The sequence below is a fragment of the Lepus europaeus genome, chromosome 12 (assembly GCF_033115175.1).
Source record: "Lepus europaeus isolate LE1 chromosome 12, mLepTim1.pri, whole genome shotgun sequence".
Lineage (NCBI taxonomy): Eukaryota > Metazoa > Chordata > Mammalia > Lagomorpha > Leporidae > Lepus > Lepus europaeus.
This window is the reverse complement of record NC_084838.1, coordinates 6721532-6745313: the sequence shown is the minus strand read 5'-3', so window position 1 is coordinate 6745313 and position 23782 is coordinate 6721532. Positions and strand designations below refer to the sequence as shown.

The window sequence follows — 23782 nt, the reverse complement described above, 5'->3', positions numbered from 1 at the left end:
GGAATACAGACAGGAAACCGGCAGGGCAGCATGTGCCGCTCAGGCACCCGGGACCCACACCTCATGGCCACCAGCGCCTGCGTGAATCTGTCCCACCCCTGCTCTGTCATCCACCAGCTCCCCACACCCTGCACCTGCTGGCCCCCCCGCAGAGAGGACCCCCCCATGGCTTCGAGCCATTCACCCGATAGCCAGCTCACTTGCGCCAACACTTGCTAAGTATAATACTACTGATCATTGATACGGTATTGATTATTGATGAGTGAGCCTTTGCTCACTTTACACACACGATGCCATGACCCTTGCACCCAACGGAGTGTTCCTGTCGCTCTCTGTGCAGCCGGAGACCGGCAGAAGGAGCCACAGCAGCTGTCCTGGGGCACTTGGCTGAGCCCTGACCGGCAAGGCCAGGCTGTTCTCAAGGCCACGCTGGCCACCAGGCCAAGGGAGCCCATGGTAGATGAGCCCCCGGGTGGTCACCTCACAGATGAGGGCCACAGCACGGGCGTTTGGCACAGCAGTGAACACGCTGCTTCAGATACTGGCGTTGCAACCTGAGAGCCCTGGGTTCGAATCCTGGCTCTGCTTCCGATCTGGCTTCCTGCTAACAAGCTCCCTAAGAGGCAAAGGATGGTGGCCCAAGCACTTGGCTCCCTCCCATCCACATGGGAGACCTGGACTGAATCCCAGGCTCCTGGCTTCGGCTTGGCGTCACCCCAGCGATTGTTGGCATCTGGGGAATGAACCAGAAGACGGAAGTTCTGTCTCCAGGCCTTTCAAATACAATGAAAATAAATTAGGGGCAAAAAATAAAGGCATGAGAACCACGTAGAAGGGGTGCCAGGAGCCAGGCTGCGGAGGCAGGGCCCAGGGAAGGTGCTCCGGGCCGCCAGCCTTGCTCTGCAGGGCCCTTAGGGTCTGGGACGTGACTGAGGGCACAGATCCTGGAGGGTCTGACGGAGGCCACGCCTGTTCATCAACAGAGGCCCTCAGCCAGCTCCACCACTGAAGCAGGGGGGAACTGGGCCCCAGGGTGGAGACGGGAGTCCCCCGAGGCCATGCAGGTCTGAGGCTAGACCACCTCCGGCCCACAGAGCTGGACCCAGGAGTCACACAGGGGGAACTGGGCCCCAGGGTGGAGACGGGAGTCCCCCGAGGCCATGCAGGTCTGAGGCTAGACCACCTCTGGCCCACAGAGCTGGACCCAGGAGTCACACAGGGGGAACTGGGCCCCAGGGTGGAGACGGGAGTCCCCCGAGGCCATGCAGGTCTGAGGCTAAACCACCTCCGGCCCACAGAGCTGGACCCAGGAGTCACACAGGGGGGAACTGGGCCCCAGAGTGGAGACGGGAGTCCCCCGAGGCCATGCAGGTCTGAGGCTAGACCACCTCCGGCCCACAGAGCTGGACCCAGGAGTCACACAGGGGGGAACTGGGCCCACAGAGCTGGACTCAGGAGTCACACAGGGGACTGCGGGAGGAGGGGAGGGTACAGAAGTCTGTGGGACCCCCCACAAGGGCATGGGGGTCTCCGGGCCCAGCAAGCCCCGGCAGAGCAGACCCGAGTTGCAGCTCTCAGATGGAGCCACAGTCGGAAGAGAAAACCAGGGAAGCTGCTCCCGCCCGGCCTGCACAGACGCCGGGTCGCCAAGAAGCAGCCCTGTGCGGACCGAGACAGCCCGGCTCCCGGCCGAGAACCGAGCCAGCACACACGGTCGCCCCCACCTGCAGAGATGGGGAGACAGCCCTCGCCCAAAGTCACAGGGTGAGCTGAGCCTGGGGGCACTCTCCGCCCCCCCCCCTTTTCCTGGCAACCTTAAATCCGGGAGGGGGTCTGGGGAGGGTGTGGCGCAGCAGACACAGCAGCTCAGTGTCTGCGCGCGCACAGGACCTGCTTCTCTCACCCAGGACTTGTTTGTTTACTCAGTTTTCAAAATTATAACCTCTGGGCCCCTCCCAGCCCAACTGCCCCCTCCCTAACCGTGTCTGGGCTGTCTGGGGCCATCCACGCTGAGGGGCAAGGAGTCAGAGAGGGCAGGGCCCCGGATTCCTGTGCTGCCAGCTGCCTCGAGGCCCTGGGGTGTGTCCTTTCCTCCTCCTGGGCCTCAGTTTATCCAGAAATGCAATGGGTGCAGGGACAGCTTAGCTGACTTCAAAGGGTCCTTCTTGGCTGGGAAGGACAGGGTCTGCACCTGAGTAGTCACTGCCCTAACTCAAGGCCGGGGCTCTATCAGCCCGAGGGGACCGTGAGCAAGCCCAGGGCCACCCTGGCCCCATGGCCCAGCAAGGCCTAGACTCCCCAAAGCTTAAACTGTGCCCTTTTAGGCTGGCGCCGCGGCTCAACAGGCTAATCCTCCTCCTTGCGGCGCCGGCACACCGGGTTCTAGTCCCGGTCAGGGCGCCGGATTCTGTCCCGGTTGCCCCTCTTCCAGGCCAGCTCTCTGCTGTGGCCAGGGAGTGCAGTGGAGGATGGCCCAAGTGCTTGGGCCCTGCACCCCATGGGAGACCAGGAGAAGCACCTGGCTCCTGCCATTGGATGAGCACGGTGCACCGGCCGCGGCGGCCATTGGAGGGTGAACCAACGGCAAAGGAAGACCTTTCTCTCTGTCTCTCTCTCTCACTGTCCACTCTGCCTGTCAAAAAAACAAAACAAAACAAAACAAAACAAACAAAAAAAAAAACTGTGCCCTTTTCCCCCTCACCTCCCAGAAAGCACTGTCCCGGCCGTTACAGCCATCCAGGGAGGGAAACAGCAAACAGATCTGTCTCCCCCCTCTCTGTCACTCTGCCTTTCAAATAAATCACATTTTTAAAAAGAAAATTAAACAAGAAAAGCACCAAGAAGAAGCAAAACAGAAGTCAATTGTCACCCACCCCCTCGGGATGTCTGGATCGCGCCTTCCGCCCCTGACAGGCAGGGGCACAATGACAGCCAGCTCCCTGGGGACCTCAGCTCAAACGCCACTGTCCCTGCCCAGCACCTCGGCCGGCCAGGAACTGACCCGCTCCTGCATCCACACAGCCTCCGAGCCAGGGGCCCCGTCTCTGTTCCTGACAGCCCGCACTCTGCAAAGGAGAGTGACTGCCCCAGAGCCACAGCCACAGCCATGGCCGCCTCCTGAGCAGGGCTGGCAGGTGTTTAAGACCAACACGCAAACATAAAGATTCATTGTCTTTGCAACCAGAACCACAGCACGGCCAGCCTGATGGAACCTTCCGGGCTGGCACAAGTTCCATGAGATCAGGGCTCGCGTCTCTGCCTCGGCACCAGTGCCCCGCACTCCCCTCAACAGTGTGACCGCACCATGCTGAGGGTCCTTCAGGCAGCCCAAGAACCACCGGCTCCCAAGAGATCAGAGCGGGAAGAGCCCTGGAGACCGTCCTCATGCCCATAGCACAGATGGACAGAGCAGGGACAAGGCACAGAGAGGAGGAAGGACTTGTCAAATACCACCCGGCACTGGCCCCGGGGCGCAGGCTTCCAGCCTGCTCCCACCACGGCTCCCGGCAGGTGGGTGCATCAGCGGCAGGTGGGACACAGGCAGTGGGGAGCCCCCTGCTCAGGGGTGTCTGCCTGGATCCTGGAAGACACAAGCTTCACAAACCCAGCTGGACCCCACGGGAGGTGGGGCGGCAGCTTCAGTGGGTGGGAAAGCAGGAGCAGAGAGAGGCACAGCCATCGGTCCTGAGTCACACAGCAATCCATCAAGGCTCAGACTCACAACTCTAGTTCTGGAACTGTGGCCAGGCGAGGGGAGGGGCATGCCAGGGGCCCTGCACTCAGCACCCTGGACCCCACCTTGCACTTTTGATACCATGAGTACAGGGTCTCCCTCACCCAGGTTCTACCAAGGTCTGCACACGGCGGTCACAGCCCAGGATCCCACGAGCCCGTGCTCCCTGCAAGGCTAAGCACCCTGGCAGCATCATCTCCCTGTTCCTCACGGCACCTGCTGGGCTTCCGTTCTGCCCACTCTAGATGAGGGGCCTGGGGCCCAGAGAAGGACCAGCATCTGCCAAATGACAGGCGCTGGAGACAGGAGCTCAAGACCAGGTCCTGGGGTCCCAGCCTTCTCCTGCTCTGCCCATGGTGGGGAAGGGGCGGAGTCTCCCATCACTGCAGGACCCCTGGCTGGAGGGGCAGCCCTCATAAACCTGCTGGGGCACGGGTGACAGGCATCAGATGACCTCAGCCCCACCTGCTACCATCACTGAGGGCTGTCCCTGTCCCCCATGCACATGTCCCCCGGCTGTGCCCCCTCCACTTTGCTGGTCCAGGCCCTGCCTCGCACCACGGGCACTTGTTGGTTGAACGAAGAACAGAACGACAAAGTGCATTTGGGGCCAGAGCTTGTCACCTGCTTGGCGGGTGTCAGAGGCACAGAGCTCCGTGTCTGCACAGCCGCCCACCCAGCCCTGCCTGCGAAGGCGGCTCGAGACCCCAAGAGAGGGATTTTCAGAGGCAGAGAATCCCCAAGAGCAGGTATTGGTCTGGAGGCCGCAGAGGGGGAGGACCAGGCTGGGGCCTCCCAAGTCTGCCAAGCGACAGAAGATGCATGGAACGACTGACGGCCGTGCAGCCACAAATCCATCCCGCCGCTCCAGATGCCCAGGGCCGCGGCTGGTGCCCCTCAGACAGAGGCAGGTGCTGGGTGGGCTGCAGGGGCCACGGGACAGACCTGGCGCATATCCCTGGGTGCAAAGTCTACCCAGGAAAGTGACAAGCACAGCGGCTGTCGCTCACTGTATCCTCAGCCCCGTGCTGGATGCCCTGAGAAGCAGAACTGTCCTCCTCATCCCAGAGGGGCCCCGGCTCAGAGAAGGTGACCGGCTAGCCCGAAACCCCAGGCCACCTGGCGGCAGAGCCCAGAACCCCTGGGTTCCCTGCCTCTGCCAACCTGCCGTCCACTGTGTCACCAGGCGGCTCCCTTCACCTCTCTGGGCCACAGGAAGCCCAGCTCCAAAAAAGGACGGATCCCAGGGGGCAGAACCGGATCCCAGGGGCAGAACCGGAGCCCTCCAGGGCAAGCACTTCCTGTTCCTCCGGTTCTGAGACCTGTGCGTTCTCGGTGACTCAGGCCCTAACATTGCGCCGGGAGAGGGCCCGTTGGCTCCACCCTGGAAGCTCTAAGCTGAGGCATCTGCCCCGCTCCTTCCCTTAAGACTCTGCCCAGCCCCAGAGCCTTCTTCCTCGGGCAGGGGAAGGAAGAAGCAGCTCAGGAATGTCTGCAACCGCAGGAGGATGCCTTGGGAGACCCAGGGCGAAGTGAGTCAGAGCCGGGCCTGCGGAGGAGGAGGGGGCGGCCGGCGGAGGGCAGGACCAGTCAAAGAGAGACTGTGCGCCCCAGACTGAGTAATGCCGGGTGGGATCTATTTGTGCAACCTACGGGCAGCCTCTGACACACGCTGCTCTGTTCCCACTCGGCTCCTCCTCTCCCCCCCCACCTCCCCCTGCCTCCCCACCCCCGCCTCTCTTCCTGGGCCTTTTCCACCTCGCCCCCTGCCCAGTCTGGCCACCGGGAACTATGCAGTCACAACAGAGCGCGGTTTGAATAGCTAAGGCCTTGTTTCCCCACGGTCTGCCCCTGAGGCCAGAACACAGCGAAGGCAAGGCTGGCGCATAGTAAGTGCTCAGCTAAATGATGACCAAGCTCACAGCCCGAGACTGCCTCACCCTCCTCCGGCAGCCACCATTCCCACAGCCGAAGGGTATCTGTCCCTGCAGGCTACAGGCTGGGGAGGCGGCCAGGGGCTGTGGACATCCGGGCATTTCCGCAGCCCCCACCCCCCCAAGTCCAGGACGGATGCTCCAGGGCTCAGGGACTCCCAGAAAGGTGCCTGCCTCTGTGTGCCCAGATGGGTGGAGGATGTGGGGGAAGGGGCAGCGGGGGGAGGGGGAGGGGAGCAGGACTGAGTCTGGCTTCGGAAGGGAGGCTGACCAGAGCCAGGAAGCAAAGGAGCACAGCGACTCGGATGCCTCTGGGACCCAGTGTCTACGAAACGATCCACGTCCAGTGTGAGGGCAGAGGCTGCGGACCTGAGCCGCGGCCCCAGGAGCACCTCCAGGGCAGTGTGCAGGACCTGGGAGAGACGTTTATTACCGAGCGTTTACGAAACAGGCAAGACACACGCTTGAGTCACGGTGGCAGCCAGGCCTAACAATAAGCCCACAGGGGAAGTAGCACTAAAGGAGTAAGCGGGCCCGCGGATGAGTGACGCCTGTTCTTGTCTTCATTCCTCAGGCGGCAGGGAGGGCGGGCCTGGCCCAGTTTGGGTTTAGAAAGGTCTCTTTTTGGCAGTGTGTGTGGGAAGGACTGCGGGGTGAGGCGGGAGGCCCCTCCGAGGAGGAGGCCGGGGCAGCTCGGAGGGGGTGAGGCTGGCGCTCAGGGCACCGCGGTGGAAGAAGAACGGACTGGAAGGGCCCAGAGGAGGCTGGATGGAGGGCAGGGCAGGGTCAGAGCCAACAAAAGCACGTTATGTAAGATCCGACACAAGAGACAGCGCGGTCCCTGGCCATTTCACCCCCAGGGGCTGACCCGGGCCTCGGCAAGGGGCGGCAGCCCAGGAGGCCCAGGGACTGCTTCCGGCCACCCTGGTGTCTCTGCAGCGCCCAGGACGATCGGGAAGTCATGCCCTGGGGTGGAGGGTGGCACCTACATTCACTTCCCAAGTGTGCAGGGGCAGGTCATTAAACTCAGCTCAGAAGAAGGCAATCCTTGTTTTGCCCAGTAAGTAAACAAGACACCCTTTCTCTCTCTCTCTCTCTCTCTCCTTTTTTTAAGATTTATTTTTATTAACTTGAGAGGTAGAATTATAGACAGAGAGGGAAGGAGAGACAGAGGGAAAAATCTTGCATCTGTTGGTTCACTCCCCAAATGGCCGCAACGCCCAGAGCTGGGCCAATCCTACACCAGGGGTCTAAAACAGGAGCTTCTTCCAGGTCTCCCCCATGGATGCAGGGGCCCACGCACTTGGGCCACCTTCCACTGCTTTCCCAGGCCACAGCAGAGAGCTGGATTGGAAGTGGAGCACCCGGGACTCGAACCGGCACCAGTATGGAATGCCAGCACTGCAAGTGGAGACTTAGCCCACTACACCACAGAGCCAGCCCCTTTTCTCGTACTCGATTGTCAGACAGGGTGATCCCACCAACACCGAGATGCCTCTTGGTAACACTCAGTACCACGTGTGTCAAAGGCTACCGTCCAACGTAGCAGAACACTCCCGTGGTTCTCTTGCGAGGCCGCTCTTGGAGCGGCACGTCAGCCTGAGGAAGCTCACACAGCACGGAGAATGCTGGCAAAACCCTGGGCACAATGCAACCACCCACTAACAGGGGACTGGGTAAACACACGGCCCCAGGCACAGAAGGGACTCCACAAAGGAATGGGGTACTGAGGCCTGCCCTGGAAGAACTGCCCAGCAAAACCATCAAGCCACAGAATGTGGAACAGGGCCTCTTATTATAAACAAAGCGAGGGGCCGGCGCTGTGGTGCAGCAGGTGAACCACCGCCTACAGTGCCGGCATCCCACGTGGGCGCTGGTTCGAGTCCCGGCTGCTCCACTTCCAATTCAGCTCCCTGCTATGGCCTGGGAAAGCAACAGAAGATGGCCCAAGTCCTTGGGTCCCTGCACCTGTGTGGGAGACCCAGAATAAGCTCCTGGCTCCTGGCTTCAGATCAGCGCAGCTCCGGCCGTTCAGGCCATCTTGGGAGTGAACCAGCAGATGGAAGACCTCTCTCTTTCTCTCTCTCTCTCTCTGCCTTCCAAATAAAATAAATAAATCATAAATAAACAAAGCAATAGGAGTGTAGACACAGAGAGAGGTGTGCATGAAAACGGTGACACCCCAAAGCTAAGTGATGTCTTCCGGGGAGTGGCGGGCTCGTCGTCAGAGCACTCCCGCAATTAGGCACAGGTGGTGGCAGCTGCCTGGACACGGGATGACCTGGGGGACACAGGAGTGACTGCCAAGGGTGGTAGCACCAGCATGAGACTGTAAATATCCCAAAAACTACTGAAGTGTACCCTTGCAGTGGGTGGGTTTTGCGGTAGATGAGGTATGTCTCAACAAAGCTGCTCTTTAAAACAACAACAACAACAAGCCAGGGGAAAAGGTGAGCCCCGCCTTAGGGCAGGGACTGGTCCACTCCCTTCCAGCACTCTCAGTTAATGAGGCCAGCAACGGATGGAGGCCCTCCAGGCTTCCTAGAGACAGAAGGGGGATCCCCAGCCAGAGCCAAGCTTCCTGCCGCGGCCACAGCACCCCGCATCCCTCACCTGTTGCATCCTGGTTTCTGTGGCTCAGACCACGTGCAGCTCACCCGGTAATGCTCAGAACCCACCTGGGGGCCCAGACACTTCTACTTTCTCCTCCTGGGCCTGTGCTCTGGTGGACGGTGTGCTCTGGCCGATCCCAGACAGCTGTCCGAGTCCAACCTCTACCCACCCTCCAGACCCCCTCAGCAGCCCTCATCCATCGCCAAGACGGGAGGAACACAGGGACCAAGGCTTCAGGAAACACGGGAGGATTCAAGGCTGCACTCCGGGGGCTGGCGCCGTGGCGTAGCCGGTAAAGCCGCCATCTGCACGCCGACATCCAGGTTTGAGACCGGGCTTGGCTTCCGATCCAGCTCCCCGCTAATGTGCCTGCATCCCTGCACCAATGTGGCTGAAGTTTCCGACTCCTGGCTTCGGCCTGGCCCAGCTCTGGCCGTTGCAGCCATTTGGAGAGTGAACCAGCAGTTGGAGGATCTCTCTCTCTCTCTCTCTCTCTCTCTCTTTCTCTCTCTGTCTCTTCCTCTTTATATGTAACTCAAATAAATAAACAAATCTTTAAAAAAAAAAAAAAAAGGCTGCTCCCTGGCCCCAGGGACCAGACCACCCCCAGAGAAACAGGGCCCACACCACAGCAGCAGCGGTCTCCTCCGGACCCCAAACAGGGGTGGGTCTCCTTGCCCACTCCGAGCCCCCGCCAGAAGGTCAAGGACAGTCCCGGTACCAACAGCACCTGTCTGTGAGGCAGTCCCTGGCCAGGTGCTGAGCTTCCTACCCGCCTTACTCATCAAAGCCTCCCCCACAGTGCCTAGCAGAGAGCCACTATTATTATTCCCATTTCACAGATAAGAAAACCCAGGTTAAGATAGGGCCCAAGGTCAGCCTGCCAGCAGGCTGTGTCTGGACCTGGGTGGGTGGGGAGGGGTTCAATAGGGAAATTCGGGACCCCCAGGCCCGCAGAGCCATCCAGGGCACCCATGCTTTGGTTCGCACCCCTGCCTGTCTCCTTGCCGGTCTGAGGATATGCAGGCCTCTGGGCCCCCAGGGCCACGGTGCTTTCCTCCACGAAGGCTCCCGCAGGTACCTGGTAGGTAATCAGCTGGCCACCAGCTCCGTGGGGCTGCTGGTGCAGGAACAAGCCCCTGCTTGCCAGGGGCTTTGAAACCCGGGGATGAAAGGTGCCGTGGCAGCAAAACAGCACCGTGGGCAGGAGCGCGCCTGACCTCTGCCAGGACTTGCAGGCTGGCATTCACCTGCTCACCTGCTCGCGGCGGGCACAAAGCTGCGGGCCAAGCCGCAGAACCCAAACAGGCCTGGGAGCTCCGGCACCGTGGGAAGGGAGGTTCCCAAGGCTGGCGTTTCTACCGGGGTGGCCTGGGTCTCCCAGGTGGAGAACCAGGCTCCAGGTATGCAGGGCTCTGGTCTTCTGATTGTCGTCTCTGAAGGCGCCCAGTGCTCCCTGGGCGGGGCGAGAGGGTGCACGGGTGGCTGGGGGTGGCAGAGGCAGGCCCGCCCCATTCCCCTCCGACCCAGATCTCCAAAGCTCACTTCCTGGAGACAGGGAGGGTGCTCCCACCCCTTCGTGGCAGGAGCCCCTCAGGTGAGCCTACACCTGGAATGTGCGGCATCCCAAGAGGGTTATTAATAGCACTGAAGTGCTCCCAGGAGAGGCCAGCAGGTTCCGCGGGCACCCCCCTCCCACTCAGCCCCGGGTCCACAAGCCCAGCCCTCTCTACCAGTTCACACTCCACCTTGTGCGGTCTCCCCCCGCCCCAGAGAGACGGCCACGGGGACAGGGCTGGCAGTTCTCAGCCCAGAAGGCGGGCGTGGGGAGGAAAAACCCCACAGAAGGCCGCCACACCCCACCCAGGCCGCCACACCCCACCCAGGCGGGTGAGGGGCCCCAGACAGCAGGCTGTGAATGGAGGGACTGTTATGGAGCCCTAGGAGTTTGCCACCGACAGGGAGGGGACAGGAAGACTCCGCCCCGGCCCTTCCTCCTCCCAGAGACCAGGCCTTGTCCTCCAAGGAGGCTTTCCAGGACTTAACCCCCCACTGGTGGGAGGCTACCCAGGGGCGGACCCGTTTCTGCCTGATCCCCAACCCTGGGCCCAGCCCCAGGCCGGGAGCAAAGAGGAAGCAAAGGCCCAGGACTGCGGTCACACCAGCACCTTCTCTGCGCCCAGCAGGCCTGGGACCCGGGGGCAGGGGGTGAAGGGACACCTGGTCCCTGCTCTCAAGGGTCCCTAATCTCAAGAGAGCGTGGAGAACATACCCTAGAGACACGGAATCGGTCAGGGCAGACACGCAGGCCGGGGCTCACTGGACAGGGAGAGGCAAGTGCTACCAACAGGAACTGCCTCCGGTCTCCACGGGCCGTGCCCAAACCCCCACTGCCCAGCACCCCATGGATCAGTTCTCCTTCTGCGCCAGGCCCCGTGCTGAGCAAGCGCCAGGAATGAGCTCACTGAAGTCGTCCCCTGACCCACTCATAGGGAAGACATCGCCGATCCCATTTCAGGGAAGAGAAAACCAAGGCGCCGGCACGTTAAGAGACTTGTCCGAGATCACACATCTGGGAAACAAATGCCGGGGCTCCACGGGGCAGTCGGGAGGGGTCAGCCAAGCTGCTTCCAGGCAGTCTGAGATCCCACCTCGCCTCCCTAAGGCACTGGGGCAGTGAGGGCGGTGGGACAGGGAAGGAGCCCAGGACCCCTGCCCAGGAGCCTTGGCGACAGCTGCCCCTCTGAGAACCTGGGCTGGGTGGTGACAGCCCAAGAACAGGACTGTCTGAAGGAGCACCCTCCTGTGTGTGGGCCAGGGCAGGGGCCCCACCCCCTCCAGTGCACCTCGACTTCCCTAACAGGCCCAGCCCCTGGAAGCCTCAGCCACGTGTACTGGGCCAGGGCAAGTTAGGGACCGAGACAGCTGGGGGGATGGTCAGGACGCGCTGGCTGTGCAGGAGGACTCCAAAGAGGACAGAGGGTGGGCTTGGAATGAGCCTGGGCCGGACATCCGGAGTGGGGGGGCCCAGGCGACGACCCCTGCCACAGCTGGACCCGGGGCAGTGGGCTGGGGGGTCCTCCGGGGCCGCGTTCTGAGGGCAAGAGGGGGAAGGAGAGGCTCCGACGCGGGCGGGAAGTGGCGCTCGGATTCGGAGAGAACAAGGTCGGACGCGCGACCCGGTCCCCACCAGCTCCCGTCCCGCCCCAGGCCTCGCTCGAGACCCCCGCCCCGGCGGCGAGCTCGGCGGGCCGCGGTGGGGGCGTGGCCCGGGGCTCGCGGCCGAACCCCGCGTCGCTCACCTGCGATGTGCTGGCGCCGGGCTTCGTCCAGGTGCGTGGACAGCACGTCCCCCATGGCGAGGAAGAGCCGCGGCCCGCTCTGGCCGCTCGCCGCTGCGCGCTCTCAGGCGGACACCGCTGGCGCCATGGAGCCCGGCCACCCCGCTCCCGCCGCTCCCGCCGCCCCGGCTGCGGCCTCCGCTCCGGCTCGGGCCGAGACCCAGCGCCCCGCCCCGCCCCGCCCCGCCAGGCCCCGCCCCCGGCCCGGGCCCCGCCCCCTCCTGGCCGCCAGCGGGCGGGGCGCAGGGCCCGGGACGCGGGGACCGCCCGGGAGTCGCAGACAAAGGGAAGGTCCCAGAGAGGGAGTCGGGAGAGACGGGCGCAGAGCCCCGCGTCCGGGCCTGGCCCAGCACGAGATGGAGCTGGTGGGGGCATCCGAGAGACCCGGGGGTGCCCCGGGGAGAGCTAGCCTGGGTGTCACCCCTCCCTGCACCAGACGAGAGACTCCCCGCTTCGGAGGACGTGGGGGACAGGCCGACGCGCAGGAATCCGCGCCCGGCCCCTCCCGCTCTCTCCGCGCCCTGCGCCCTGCGCCCTGCCCCCGCCTACCCGCCGCCGCCCGCGCTCAGGAAATCCTTGGCCTTGATCCTACCTGCCCAGGTGTGCCGGCCTGTCTTGCACAATAGTTACGGGGGTGGGGGGGTGGGAAGGAAGAACGGGGCGGCGGGGTGTGTGTGGGGGAGAATGAGGAGGGCTGGGGTCCAAAGGTGCAGGACCCCAGTTGCCAAGCAGGCCCGGCGCGTGGGCAGTTCAGGGAGTCAGAGCAGATGAGAGATGGAGAAGGTAGTGGCACTTTACAGTTTAGGAAACACCCTCTGGATCTGAAGCCGGGAGGAGCAGGCGTGGACTTTGGGTCCTGGCCTGTGGGGCTGGGCACGGCTGGGTCACAGGACAGAGAAGTGTTTTCCAGGCTGGCACGGGAGGCAGGTTGTCAGCCGACATGCCCAGACCCCTGGCCGTGAGTTGGGGTGGCAGAGGTTTTGCAGGGGTGCTAGGCCCACATCTCCTCTCCCGCACCCCAACAGCAGCCCCTTGGTTACTCGGGGTGAGTGGGACCTCACCACTTCTCTGCGCACGCCACCCCGCTCTGGGACGGTCCTTGGCTCTCACCGTGACCTGAGGCAGAAAGTGGTGATCATGGCACTGGCCAGCACGGACCACCTGTGCTTTGGGCCTGCCAGCACCAGGGGAGGGAGCTCTGGCACCGGTTACTGATGCAGGCACTCATTCCCTTACCACTCGTCCCACACCCACATGATTGACAGCTGTCTAGGAGCCACAAGACACCAGGGGTGAACGGACCGGGAAGTCCATGCTGCCTACCCTCGAGGGCCCTGGACAAGTGGCCGTGCCTCTGTGAACTCAGTGTCCTCCTCTGTCAGGCGAGGGCAGCAGGCTTTGCTGGGAGGATTGGATGAGATCGCCGGCACAGGGTGGTCCTCTCGATAAATGAACCTGTCCCTCCACTCTGTGTCGCAGTCCCTGCCCCAGGAGTATAGGGGACCTTGAGGCAGGAGTGGAGACACAGCCTCTGACAGCAGATCCTGGAGAGCAGCATTCCTGGGTGTGGGCACAGCGGGCACAGCACTGGCTTTGAAGGACAGGAAGCTTTCACAGGGCACCCAGACTGGGCAGAGGTGGGGAGAGAGAGAGAGAGAGAGAGAGAGAGAGGTCTTCCATCCCCTGGTTCGCTCCCCAGAGGGTACAACAGCCAGAGCTGCACTGATCCAGAGCTGGGAGTTTCTTCCGCGTCTCCCACGCAGGTGCAGGGGCCCAAGGACTTGGACCGTCTTCTACTGCTTTCCCAGGCCATAGCAGAGAGTGGGATCGGAAGTGGAGCAGCTGGGACTCAAACTGCACCCATGTGGGATTCTGGTGCTGCAGGCGGCGGCTTTACCCACCACGCCACAGTGCTGGCCCCGGCCATGTCTATGTCACACTTGACTAAATTGCTGCAAGGATTTTTAGAATGCTATTCCAGGACAGGCTGGTACAGCAGTGAATCCATCAGCTGGAATGCGCACATCCCGTATCGGAGAGCCTGGGTTCAAGTCCTAACTCTGCTTCTAGCTCTGCCTTCTTGCTAATGCTCACCCTGAAAGGCGGCAAGTGATGGCTCAAGGGCTTGGGTCCCTGTCACCCACAAGAGAGAGACCTGAATGGAGTCCCAGGCTCTTGGCTCTGGCCTGATTCAGCCCTGGCTGTTGCAGGCATTTGGGGCGTGAACCAGTGTTTGGAAGATCCCACTGTCCATCTATCTGTCTGTCTCTTTCCCTTCCCTATCTCTTTGCCTTCCAAATAAATAAAAATTTAAATAATATACATTGCATTGGATGCGCAGGATAGGGCGTGTCAGGCGAGGGAGATGAGTCGGTGCGGCCCCAGGCCACAGGGCCGGGCCTGACTTCCTGGTGGGTTGGTAAATTGCGTGTCCAGGACTGACGTTTACGACTTTTTTCTGGGAAGACTGTAAAGTTATTTAAAAGTTCGCAGCTCTCTACTACGTGCTAATAAATCAGGCCAGCTACGGTCTTCGGGTGGGAGGGGAGTGAAAGGTTTTTTGCTTGTCTTATTTTTAGCAAAGAAAACCGAGCACAGCCATCAGTGCCACGAAGGGTTCCAGGCAGACTGGGGAGGGTTTCTGGGTCGAGGACGTGGGGAGCCCAGGCCGTTGTGATGCGTGCTTTTCACATATTTATGGGTCGTTTGTGGTTTTCTTTTAATTCACACCCTCTGCCTGCTTGCTTATTGGAATGTCTTTTTTTTTTTTTCTTATTAATTTGTAGGAATTCTTTCTACAGCAAGAATCACCAGCTGGGCAAGGCGGAGGATTCGGAGGGCGTCTCTGCTGCTTCTCTGGGGTCCCCACCCACCAGGCTCTCAGGCCCACAGCAGGGTTGGGGAGGAAGGGGAGGCGGGGCCCTATCGGTTCTCCAGGCTCACCTGCCGGGCCTGCCCCTCCTGAACAGGGATGCCACCTACAGCCCCTGAGTCATCAGTCCTTGGTCAGGAACTGGCTTCTGCCCAGCGGCCTCCACCCTCGGCACATCTGGAACCAGGGACTCAAAGGTGAAGAAGAGTAGCTGCCTGGGAAAGGCAGGGCGCGCGCCGAGGGCTGCAGCCAGACCTTGGACCAAGGCCCAGAGACGGGAAGGGATTTGCCCCTGAACGTTCAGCAGGGCCTAGGCCAAGATCCCTTCCTGGCCCGGTAGGAAGGAGGAGGTGCAGTGCGGTTGTCTCCCTCCCAGCTGGCTGGGAGCCTCAGCTCTGCGCTCCCCCACAAACCTGTCGGACCTGAAATAGACCAGGAGGAGAAAAAACAAACAGGGCCAGTAAACAGCAGGAGTGTGAATGAATCAGGATTTTGTTTCTAAGGGGTATCGCATGTCCACCTCTGTTTACCCTGTTGGCATGGCCCCTTGCACGGAAGGGACCCTGGCACCAGGCCCAGACCTCCCCTCTGTATTAACTGTTGGGCCGGGAGGAAGCACAGTGCCCAGCCTGTCCCATCTGTCTCTTGGCCTCTGCCTCCTCAGCTCTCTCCTTGCTCCTCCAGTGGCCGAGCCATCGCCTCCTCCCAGCCCCTCTGCTGGAGCCCCATGACGCCCATCCTGGGTAACTGTCAGGCCCCTTCCTGGCCTCCCTGCCACATGGATTATTCCAAACCAGAGACGGCACCATGTCCTCCCCCTGCCTCTAACCTTCTGTGGCTCCCACTGTCTTTCAGACACAGTCAGACCCCTAAACATGGCATTTGGGGCTCCCGCCAGCCTCTGCCCCCTCTTCCCTTCACCTCCCTCTGTGCAGACTGGACTTTCACATCCCCGAGCCAGCCACGCTCCATCCAGTCTAGGGGCGTACAAAATCCTAATCCTTCTGCTCTGTCTTACACCCCCATGCCCAACATCCTCGGGTGTCAGCTAAAGTTACCCACACCAGAGTGCCTTCCCTGTCTGGCCACCGTAGCAGTCCACCTCAGCCACACCCTGCCTCCAATCAGCATGCTTCAAATGACTTTATTAAGATTTATTTAAAAAGGGAAAGCGACAGTGAGAAGGAGAGAGATGAGAAGTCCCTCTACTGGTTGACTCCCCAGATGGCTGCAGCAGCCGCGTCTGGGGTCAGGCCGACGCCAGGAGCAAGAAACTCCGTCCTAGTCTTCCACAGGGGTGGCACAGACCCAGGCACTCGGGCCGCCTTCCGCTTCCTTGCCAGGTGCATTCGCAGGATGCTAGATGGGGAGCAGAGCGGCCGGGACCCAAAGCCTCACCATCTGCACCAGGCCAGCGCCAACGAGGGTACAGCTTTAGAAGGGAGATTGCTAGGCTGAGCCTTTTTTAAATGCACGTTTTTATTCTGAGAGAGAGAGAAGGACAGAGCTCCCGTTAGTTGCCTCACTCCCCAAATGCCTTGTATCCGCCCCCAGCGGGGGCTGAAGTCGGGAACCAGGAGCTCAGTCGTCTAGGTCCGGAGACCCCGAGTGGCAGGAACCCAGTCCTTGAGCCATCCCTGCTGCCTCCCAGGTGTGCGTCAGCAGGAAGCTGGAGTCAGGAGCGGAGCCGGGACAAACCCAGAGACTGAAGATGGGACGCAGACTTCTCCACGGGTGTCTTTTTTGTTTGTTTGTTTGAAGGTAACAGGAATCTTAACTTTTATTTTTTAAGATTTATTTATTTATTTGAAAGAGTTACACAGAGAGGGGAGAGGCAGAGAGAGAGAGAGAAGTCTTCCATTCAATGGTTCACTCCCCAGTTGGCTGCAATGGCCAGAGCTGCGTCGATCCAAAGCCAGGAGCCAGGAGCTTCTTCCGTGTCTCCCACGTGGGTGCAGGGGCCCAAGCACTTGGGCCATCTTCCACTGCTTTCCCAGGCCATAGCAGAGAGCCGGATCAGAAGAGGAGCAGCTGGGACTAGAACCAGCGCCCATATGGGAGGGAGGCGGGCACCTCAGGCCAGGGCATTAACCCGCTTCATCCCAGTGCCGACCCCTCCATGGCTGTCTTAACTGCTAGGCCAAACGCAGGCCCCTTGTTGAATTTGCATTTTTATGTATTCATTTCCATTTTACTTGAAAGGACCAGAGAGAGTCTGGACTTCCAGTTGAGGCTTTTGCTGCAAGGTTAGGGTCAGCGGATCCCACAAGCCCTGCAGAGGCCGAGGCCCCCCAGAGCAGGGAGCCGCGCCGGGCCTGGGTCCTGGCCCCTAGCCTGGAGAGCCAGGGCTGGACAGTGAGGCCCACTTCCTCCAGGGCCAGCTCCCGGGGTTTCAGGCCCCAGGGGCCCCGCCCACCTCTTCCCTGTCAGATTTGGCTTCCTGCTGGGCCGCAGCTGCCCCTCACCAGCTGGTGACTCAGAGCCTTCCAGGACCTGCCCAGCCCTCCCGTGACTAAAGTTTGTGGTGAGGCTGAGCCCAGCTCCTGGGGCAGAGCCACCTCCGCCCAGCCCGGCCCTCTTCCTCCTGTCTCCCTGAGGTCTTTCGGATGCCCGGCCTCAGGCCTTCTCAAGCGCATAGGGCTATTCCTGGAGCCCAAAACTACGTTCTGAGGCCGGCGCCGCGGCTCACTAGGCTAATCCTCCGCCTTGCGGCGACGGCACACCGGGTTCTAGTCCCGGTCGGGGCACCGATCCTGTCCCGGTTGCCCCTCTTCCAGGCCAGCTCTCTGCTGTGGCCAGGGAGTGCAGTGGAGGATGGCTCAAGTGGTTGGGCCCTGCACCCCATGGGATACCAGGAGAAGCACCTGGCTCCTGCCATCGGATCAGCGCGGTGCGCCGGTCGCAGCGCGCCAACCGCGGCGGCCATTGGAGGGTGAACCAACGGCAAAGGAAGACCTTTCTCTCTGTCTCTCTCTCTCACTGGCCACTCTGCCTGTCAAAAATTAAAAAAAAAACAAAAACAAAAACAAAAAAAAAACTATGTTCTGGCCAGAGGGCCCAAGCTTCGCTCCCTGCCCTCCTGGAGGACATGGGCTGGTGGGCAGAAGCCGTTGCATGGGGGAGGAGCAGAGAGAAGGCCAGAGAGGAAGATGGGGGCAGGGCGAGCCCAGATCTGGGCTTCACCGTGTGTGACGGACTTGCCAGGGACACAGCAGCAGGCAGCCAGCAAGGACTGGGCTGCCCTGACCTGGACGGTGTCGCCATGAGTATTAGGAAAGCCAGTGACGATGGACAGGGACCACGGTCTCACGCCAGGCTCCAGCTGGGTTGGCAATGCAGCATGAGCTGGGTCAAGCCCCTGACACCTGCCCTGGCAGACACACCTGTGCAGCAGGGAGCCTTGAGTGAGGAGTGGGAGTGGGGGCCGCAGAGAGGGGGCTGATCCTGCCCAGGGACAAACCCCCCCACCCCACTCCCCAAATCCAGGGCCGAGACCCTTCTGTGCCCAGTGACGCTGGCCAGGGATCGCACTGACCATAACCTCGTCAACGCGGTGATGAGGATGGAACAGCGTGGCTCCTCCCTCCCACTCACCCGAGGGCCAGGCCTCTGGACAGTTCCCTGCGGGCTTCATTTCACACATGGGGAAAGGAAAGGCCGGAGTGGTGAGGTTCCGACCTAGGTCTACCTCGCGCCAAAGCTCGATGCCCCACTGGCAGGACAAAAGACAGCCCGCTGGACACACGGGGGAGTGGACATGCGGAATCTTCACTGCTCCCCCAGTCGCTGGCAAGACCAAGCAGAAGCCAGGAGTCTGAGCCCCAGCAGGGAGAGTGCAGAGGCCCAAGGACAAGCCGTCTGGAGCCTGGTTTCACCCGGTATTTCCTGTTCTGGGAACTTTAAGATAACGCCTTTTACCTTCAAATCACCCCCCACCTCCCTATCAGATATCTTCCCGTAACTTTGAAGAGTTCCAGAGATGTGAGGGTTCCCCTCCGCCCACCCAGGGGATCTGGTGGCCCTCAGGGTTCCTCAAACACCTTGGGTGGGCCCTCAGGTTTTGTGAAATGGAGCCACGAATCCACCCCCTCCACACACACACACACACACATCCTGGTGCCTGTGCAGAGGCTAGGAAGTGTCAGCACGGGCCCAGGGCAGCTCTCACATGATCAGAGCCTGGTGTGGAGGAGCAGGCAGGTCTGCACTAGACGCCAGTTCCGATGACATCAGGAGGGCAGGTGCCGAGATGGAGGGCTGAGACAAGGGCCCTGGGAGCCCCAAACTGGGAGGGTGTGGCAGGCAGCCCGAGGGCATCCTGGGAGAGGAGGAGGCTGCCAGCCGCCATCAGGCCTGGCCTGGGTCGCCATCAGGCCAGGCCTGGGTCCAGGAAAGGCCCGGGAGGAAGTGACCCCTGAGGGCAGGCAGCCCACCCAGGACGAAAGGAGTGTCAGATGACCAGGAATGGTATAGCGCCTTCTCCAGCAGTCTTGTCTCTTCCCTGGGGCGGGAGGGGGCGAGTGGAGGCAGGCGAGGTGCACTTGGCCCACTGTAGGATCCTGGTCCCATCCCGAGCCTAAGACGTGGCTGGGATGGGCGACAGTGGCAAGGCTCAGATGCTGGGGGCTCGTTTTCAGCCTGTCGCCTCCTGTAAGAGTGCTCTGTGAGAAGCACAGTGACCTGCTGGCCGGTGGGGACCCCAGAGGAGCTGTTCTCTGGGCTCCCTGGGGAACAGTCCCCCACCTGCCCCTCAGATGCAGGCTGCCTTATTGGTCACAAAGGAACACATCGCCCCCTGGTGGTGGCTGGGATGCAGCTGTGAACTGAATCTGGACTCCTGCAGGGTGAAATGGGGGACAGGGCAGGGGTCCAGGGGCCTGGCTTCTCCCTCAGACCCCCACCCCCATCTCAGATACCTGCACCACCCCACCCCCCTGTGCAGTGTGGGCTCACTCCCGAGCCGCCTCTTTCCTCGTTTGGAGAATTCTGTGTGCACAGCCTCTGTCCGCTCTCGGGGTGGGGCGCCCTCCCGGAACCACGGCCGTGGCCTCCGGCCGCAGCCTGGGGTCTGCCTGTTTCCACACAGACATGTCAGTGAGGTTTTCAACGTGTTACGTAGAGGTTATATGCCGTGCACCGTACAAATCCCCAGCACAGAACTTGATGCTTTCTGTGACCATAACCACCCACCTGACATCCACCTGGAGCCTGGTCCACAGTGTCCCCAGCCCCAGAAAACCATCACAACCCCTCTTCCTCCAAAGGGAACCTGTCTTCTGCTCCCTGCCACCACCCATCAGTGTGGCCTGCTTTTCTTATTTTTTATTTATTTATGTATGTATGTATTTGAAAGGCAGAGTTAGGGTGTGAGAGAGAAGTCTTCTATCCACTGGCCCACTCTCCCAAGATGCCTGCAATAGCCAGGACTGGATCAGGCCCAAGCCAGGAGCCTAGAACTCCATCTGGGTCTCCCATGTGGTGGCAGGGACTCAAGTACTTGGGCCATCACCTGCTGCCTACCAGAAAGCTGCATGGAAAGAAACAGAGGTAGGACTCAACCCCAGGCACTCTGATAGCCCCTAGGGCTGTTTTTATAACTTCAAATAGGGGCCAACACTTTAGCGGAGTAGGTAAAGCTGCTGTCTGCACTGCCAGCGTCCCATATGGGTGCCGGTTCAAGTCCCAGCTCTCTGCTATGGTCTGGGAAAGCAGTAGAAGATGGCCCAAATCCTTGGGCCCTTGCACCCACATGGGAGCCCTGGAAGATACTTCAGAGTGGCCCAGCTCCAGCTGCTGTGGCCATTTGGGGAGTGAACCAGCACATGGAAGACCTCTCTCTCTCTCTCTGTAACTCTGCCTTTCAAATAAATAAATAAATCCTTTTTTAAAAGCAAACTTTAAATAAACACAGCCGTCATGGAGTAGGCCCCCTTTGTGCACTCAGCGTGAGGTCCCCGGGACTCGCCTGTGACGTGTGCATTTGGACGTTGACTCAGGGGGCTGCCATGTGTGCATTGTCCCGGCCGAGGAGCACATGTGCTGTTCCCAGTCTGTGGATACGAGGAATAAACCGCGTTCCTCCCGGGGATACATACAGAGGTGGCACGGCCGGTCATGGCCCAGGCAAGTGTTCGGCTTTAGCCCATAATGCTGAATAGTTTTCCAAGGTGTTTGCACCAATTTGCCGACAAACCACATGTATGAAAGTGGAGTGGTTTTTCAAACGATTTATTTGGAAATCATTTCATATTCAGAGAAAGGTTTCAAGAATGCAGATCACGTTTGTATACCACTCAGGAAACCATTACGTTAAGCCATAAAAATGCTATCAAACATACGCAAAAACACACTGTAAGAACATACAGATATGCAAACGGAACACAGAATTCTATAGATACACACATACATGTTCATGTGAATAACCCATTAATATAAGTATATATACTTATATATGACTTCTTTCTTTTTTTAGATTTATTTTGTTTATTTGAAAGTCAGAGAGAGGAGGGGAGGGGAGGGGAGAGAGAGAGATTGACTTCCATCCACTGGTTCCCAAATGGCCACAATGGCTGGCACTGGACCTATCCGAAGCCAGGAGCCAGGAGCTTCTTCCAGATCTCACATGTGAGTGCAAGGGCCCAAGGTCTCCAGCCATCCTCCTCTGCTTTCCCAGTTGCATTAGCAGGGAGCTGGATCAGAAGTGGAGCAGCTGGGACTCAAACCGGCACCCAATATGCCACGATGCTGGCCCCAGGCTTGTTTCTGAATCATTTGCATATATACTTTGTACATCTTGGGTCTTTTTTTTTTTTTTTTTTTTTTTGACAGGCAGAGTTAGACAGTGAGAGAGACAGAGAGAAAGGTCTTCCTTTTTCCATTGGTTCACCCCCCAAGTGGCCGCTACGGCTGGTGCATTGCGGCCGGTGCGCTGCGACAGTCTGAAGCCAGGAGCCAGGTGCTTCTCCTGGTCTCCCATGTGGGTGCAGGGCCCAAGCACTTGGGCCATCCTCTACTGCCTTCCCAGGCCACAGCAGAGAGCTGGCCTGGAAGAGGGGCAACCCGGGTCTTAATCCCTAAGCTTCTGTGTGTACTTCCCAAGCGCAGGGATCTTCTTTTAGGTAACTATAGTGGACCGCAGTGTGGTTATCAACTTACGTGGAGTTAATATTGTACCTGCTTCACCGTTTGTGTTCGTATTGTATTAACTGGCCCCATGGGGCCCTTTGTAGTGCCCTGCAGACTGGGCTCCAGGGGCAGAGAAAGTGCTGTGGGCACTTGTCCTGTCTCTGCAGGAACATCCCCACAGCCCAGCTCTGCTTTTGTGAGGACCGCAGTGGCTCTCAGCCTGGGGCAGGTTTCCCCTCAGGGGACACGTGCCAGTGTCTGAGCAGTCACTATTGACATCCAAGTGCACAGAGGCCGGGAATCTCCTAGATGTCCCACTCCATGGAAAACTGTCCCCCACAATAAGGATTACCGGGCCCAAATGTCAATGTGGCAAGGTTATGAAAGGAAGACAGAGATCTTCCACCTGCTGGTTCTCTCCCCAAATGGCTGCAACAGCTGGGGCTGGGCCAAGCCAAAGCCAGGAGCCAGGAGCTCCATCCAGATCTCCTACATGGGTAGCAGGGACACTAGTACTTGGGCCATCCTCCACCGCTTTCCCAGGTGCCTTAGCAGGGAGCTGGGTTGGAAGCAGAGCAGAGCCTCTGTGACTTAAATTGGAGCTCTGATACGGGATATGCCAGCTTCCCCCACTGACCCCTCCCAAGGAATTTAAAACTCCTGAAACTTGGGTTGTATTCGCTGGAGACTCCTTAATGTAAGGTACTTCAGAAAATTTGTGGGATTAAAAGATGCACGTAGGGGCCAGCGCTGTGGCTCGGTGGGTTAAGCAGCTGCTTGAAAGGCTGCACTGGGGGCATTAGCATTCACGCTGAGACGCTGATAACGCTGCCCCACAAGGCTTGCCCTTCCATGAACCGTTTGAACCGCCTTCATAATGAGAGCTGCATACGAGCAGAGACCCCCTTCTCTGACATAGCTGCCTCGTGAGAGGAACAAGGGAGGGAAGGTGGGAGAGAGGGGGTCCTGGTGCTGGGGGTCTCAGGAAAGGTGAGGCTCGACAGTGGTGGGCTGGAGGGGCCGATGAGAGTGGGGTATGGATTCCAGGTTTAAGGAGTTTGAATGAAGTCATTGGAATGGGAAACAAGTGAGCTATTCGATATTAGGGTGCAAATTTTTGTTGAAGATTTATTTATTTGAAAGGCAGAGTGATGGAAAGAGAGACAGAGACACAGAGATCTTGCACCTGCTGGGTCACTCCCCAAATGCCTCAACAGCCAGGGAAGGGCCAGGCTGAAGCCAGAAGCCTGGAACTCCACCCAGATCTCCCCCATGGGAGTCAGAGAGCCCACTACTCTGACATCACCAGCCATCTCCCAGGATCGCATTAGCAGGAAGGCAGGTGGGAAGTAGAGTACCCAGGACCCAGCCAGGTACTCCCATACGCCCCAGTGGTGGCTGAAGCTGCTGTGCCACAGAGCCCTCACTGGGGTGACAACATTTAAGGGAGTGTCCAAACCCTCAGTAATTGAGAAAAATAATTGTCTAATGTGATAGCTTTAAAAACAAAAATGAATGCAAAAATGCCATGATAAACAAAATGATCACACGGGAGCCCGAGACAAAGGGATTTGCCTGAGTCCCCGCCCTGCTTGACCTGCTTGTCCCCGACCTGCTTCAGCGGTCGCCCACTGGGCTTCGCTTTCCTCGTCTGTGGAATTTCTTAACCATCTGGCTGCAGGTCTGGGATCTTGGGTGGGTCCCTTCCCAACCCGAGCCCCAGTTCTCTTGTCTGTAAGGAGCCCACAATGGCCGCGGGTGCGCCAGGCTGAAGGCAGGAGCCAGGAACTCAATCCACATCTCCCATGTGGGTGGCAGGGACCCTGAGACTTGAGCCATCACCCGGTGCCTCCCAGGGTGCGCATCGGCAAGAAGCTGCGGGACTCTAACTCCGGCGCTGCAGCGTGGGATGTGGGTGTCCCACGCCGGTATTTTTAGGCCCCGGGGTGGGATGTCGCAAACAGATGTCTTCAGGCTGCTGGGGCCCAGCCAACAAAATAACTGCTCTTGTCATTCCGTGCATTAAACATCTGCTCACACAGCTCCTCTGCGCGGCCAGGGTTCACTGCAGGTGCGTGTCACGGCCTGGAAGGGAGAGAGAGAGGGAGGGATAGGGAGCTAAGAGGTCAGCGCACAGGAGGAGGGGAGGGAGATCCACGTGGGC

At 59.8% G+C, this 23782-nt stretch overlaps 1 protein-coding gene across 1 annotated transcript in view; it reads right to left on the bottom strand.

Moving 5' to 3' along the window:
* NIBAN2 (niban apoptosis regulator 2) overlaps positions 1 to 11717 on the bottom strand; it is a 47488-nt gene extending 35771 nt beyond the window's left edge. The window contains exon 1 of the mRNA XM_062207505.1: positions 11583 to 11717. Within this exon, the coding sequence (XP_062063489.1) occupies positions 11583 to 11637 (55 nt within the window). The 5' untranslated portion in view covers positions 11638 to 11717. The remainder of the gene's footprint in view (positions 1 to 11582) is intronic.
* Between the last annotated feature and the right edge of the window lie 12065 nt (positions 11718 to 23782).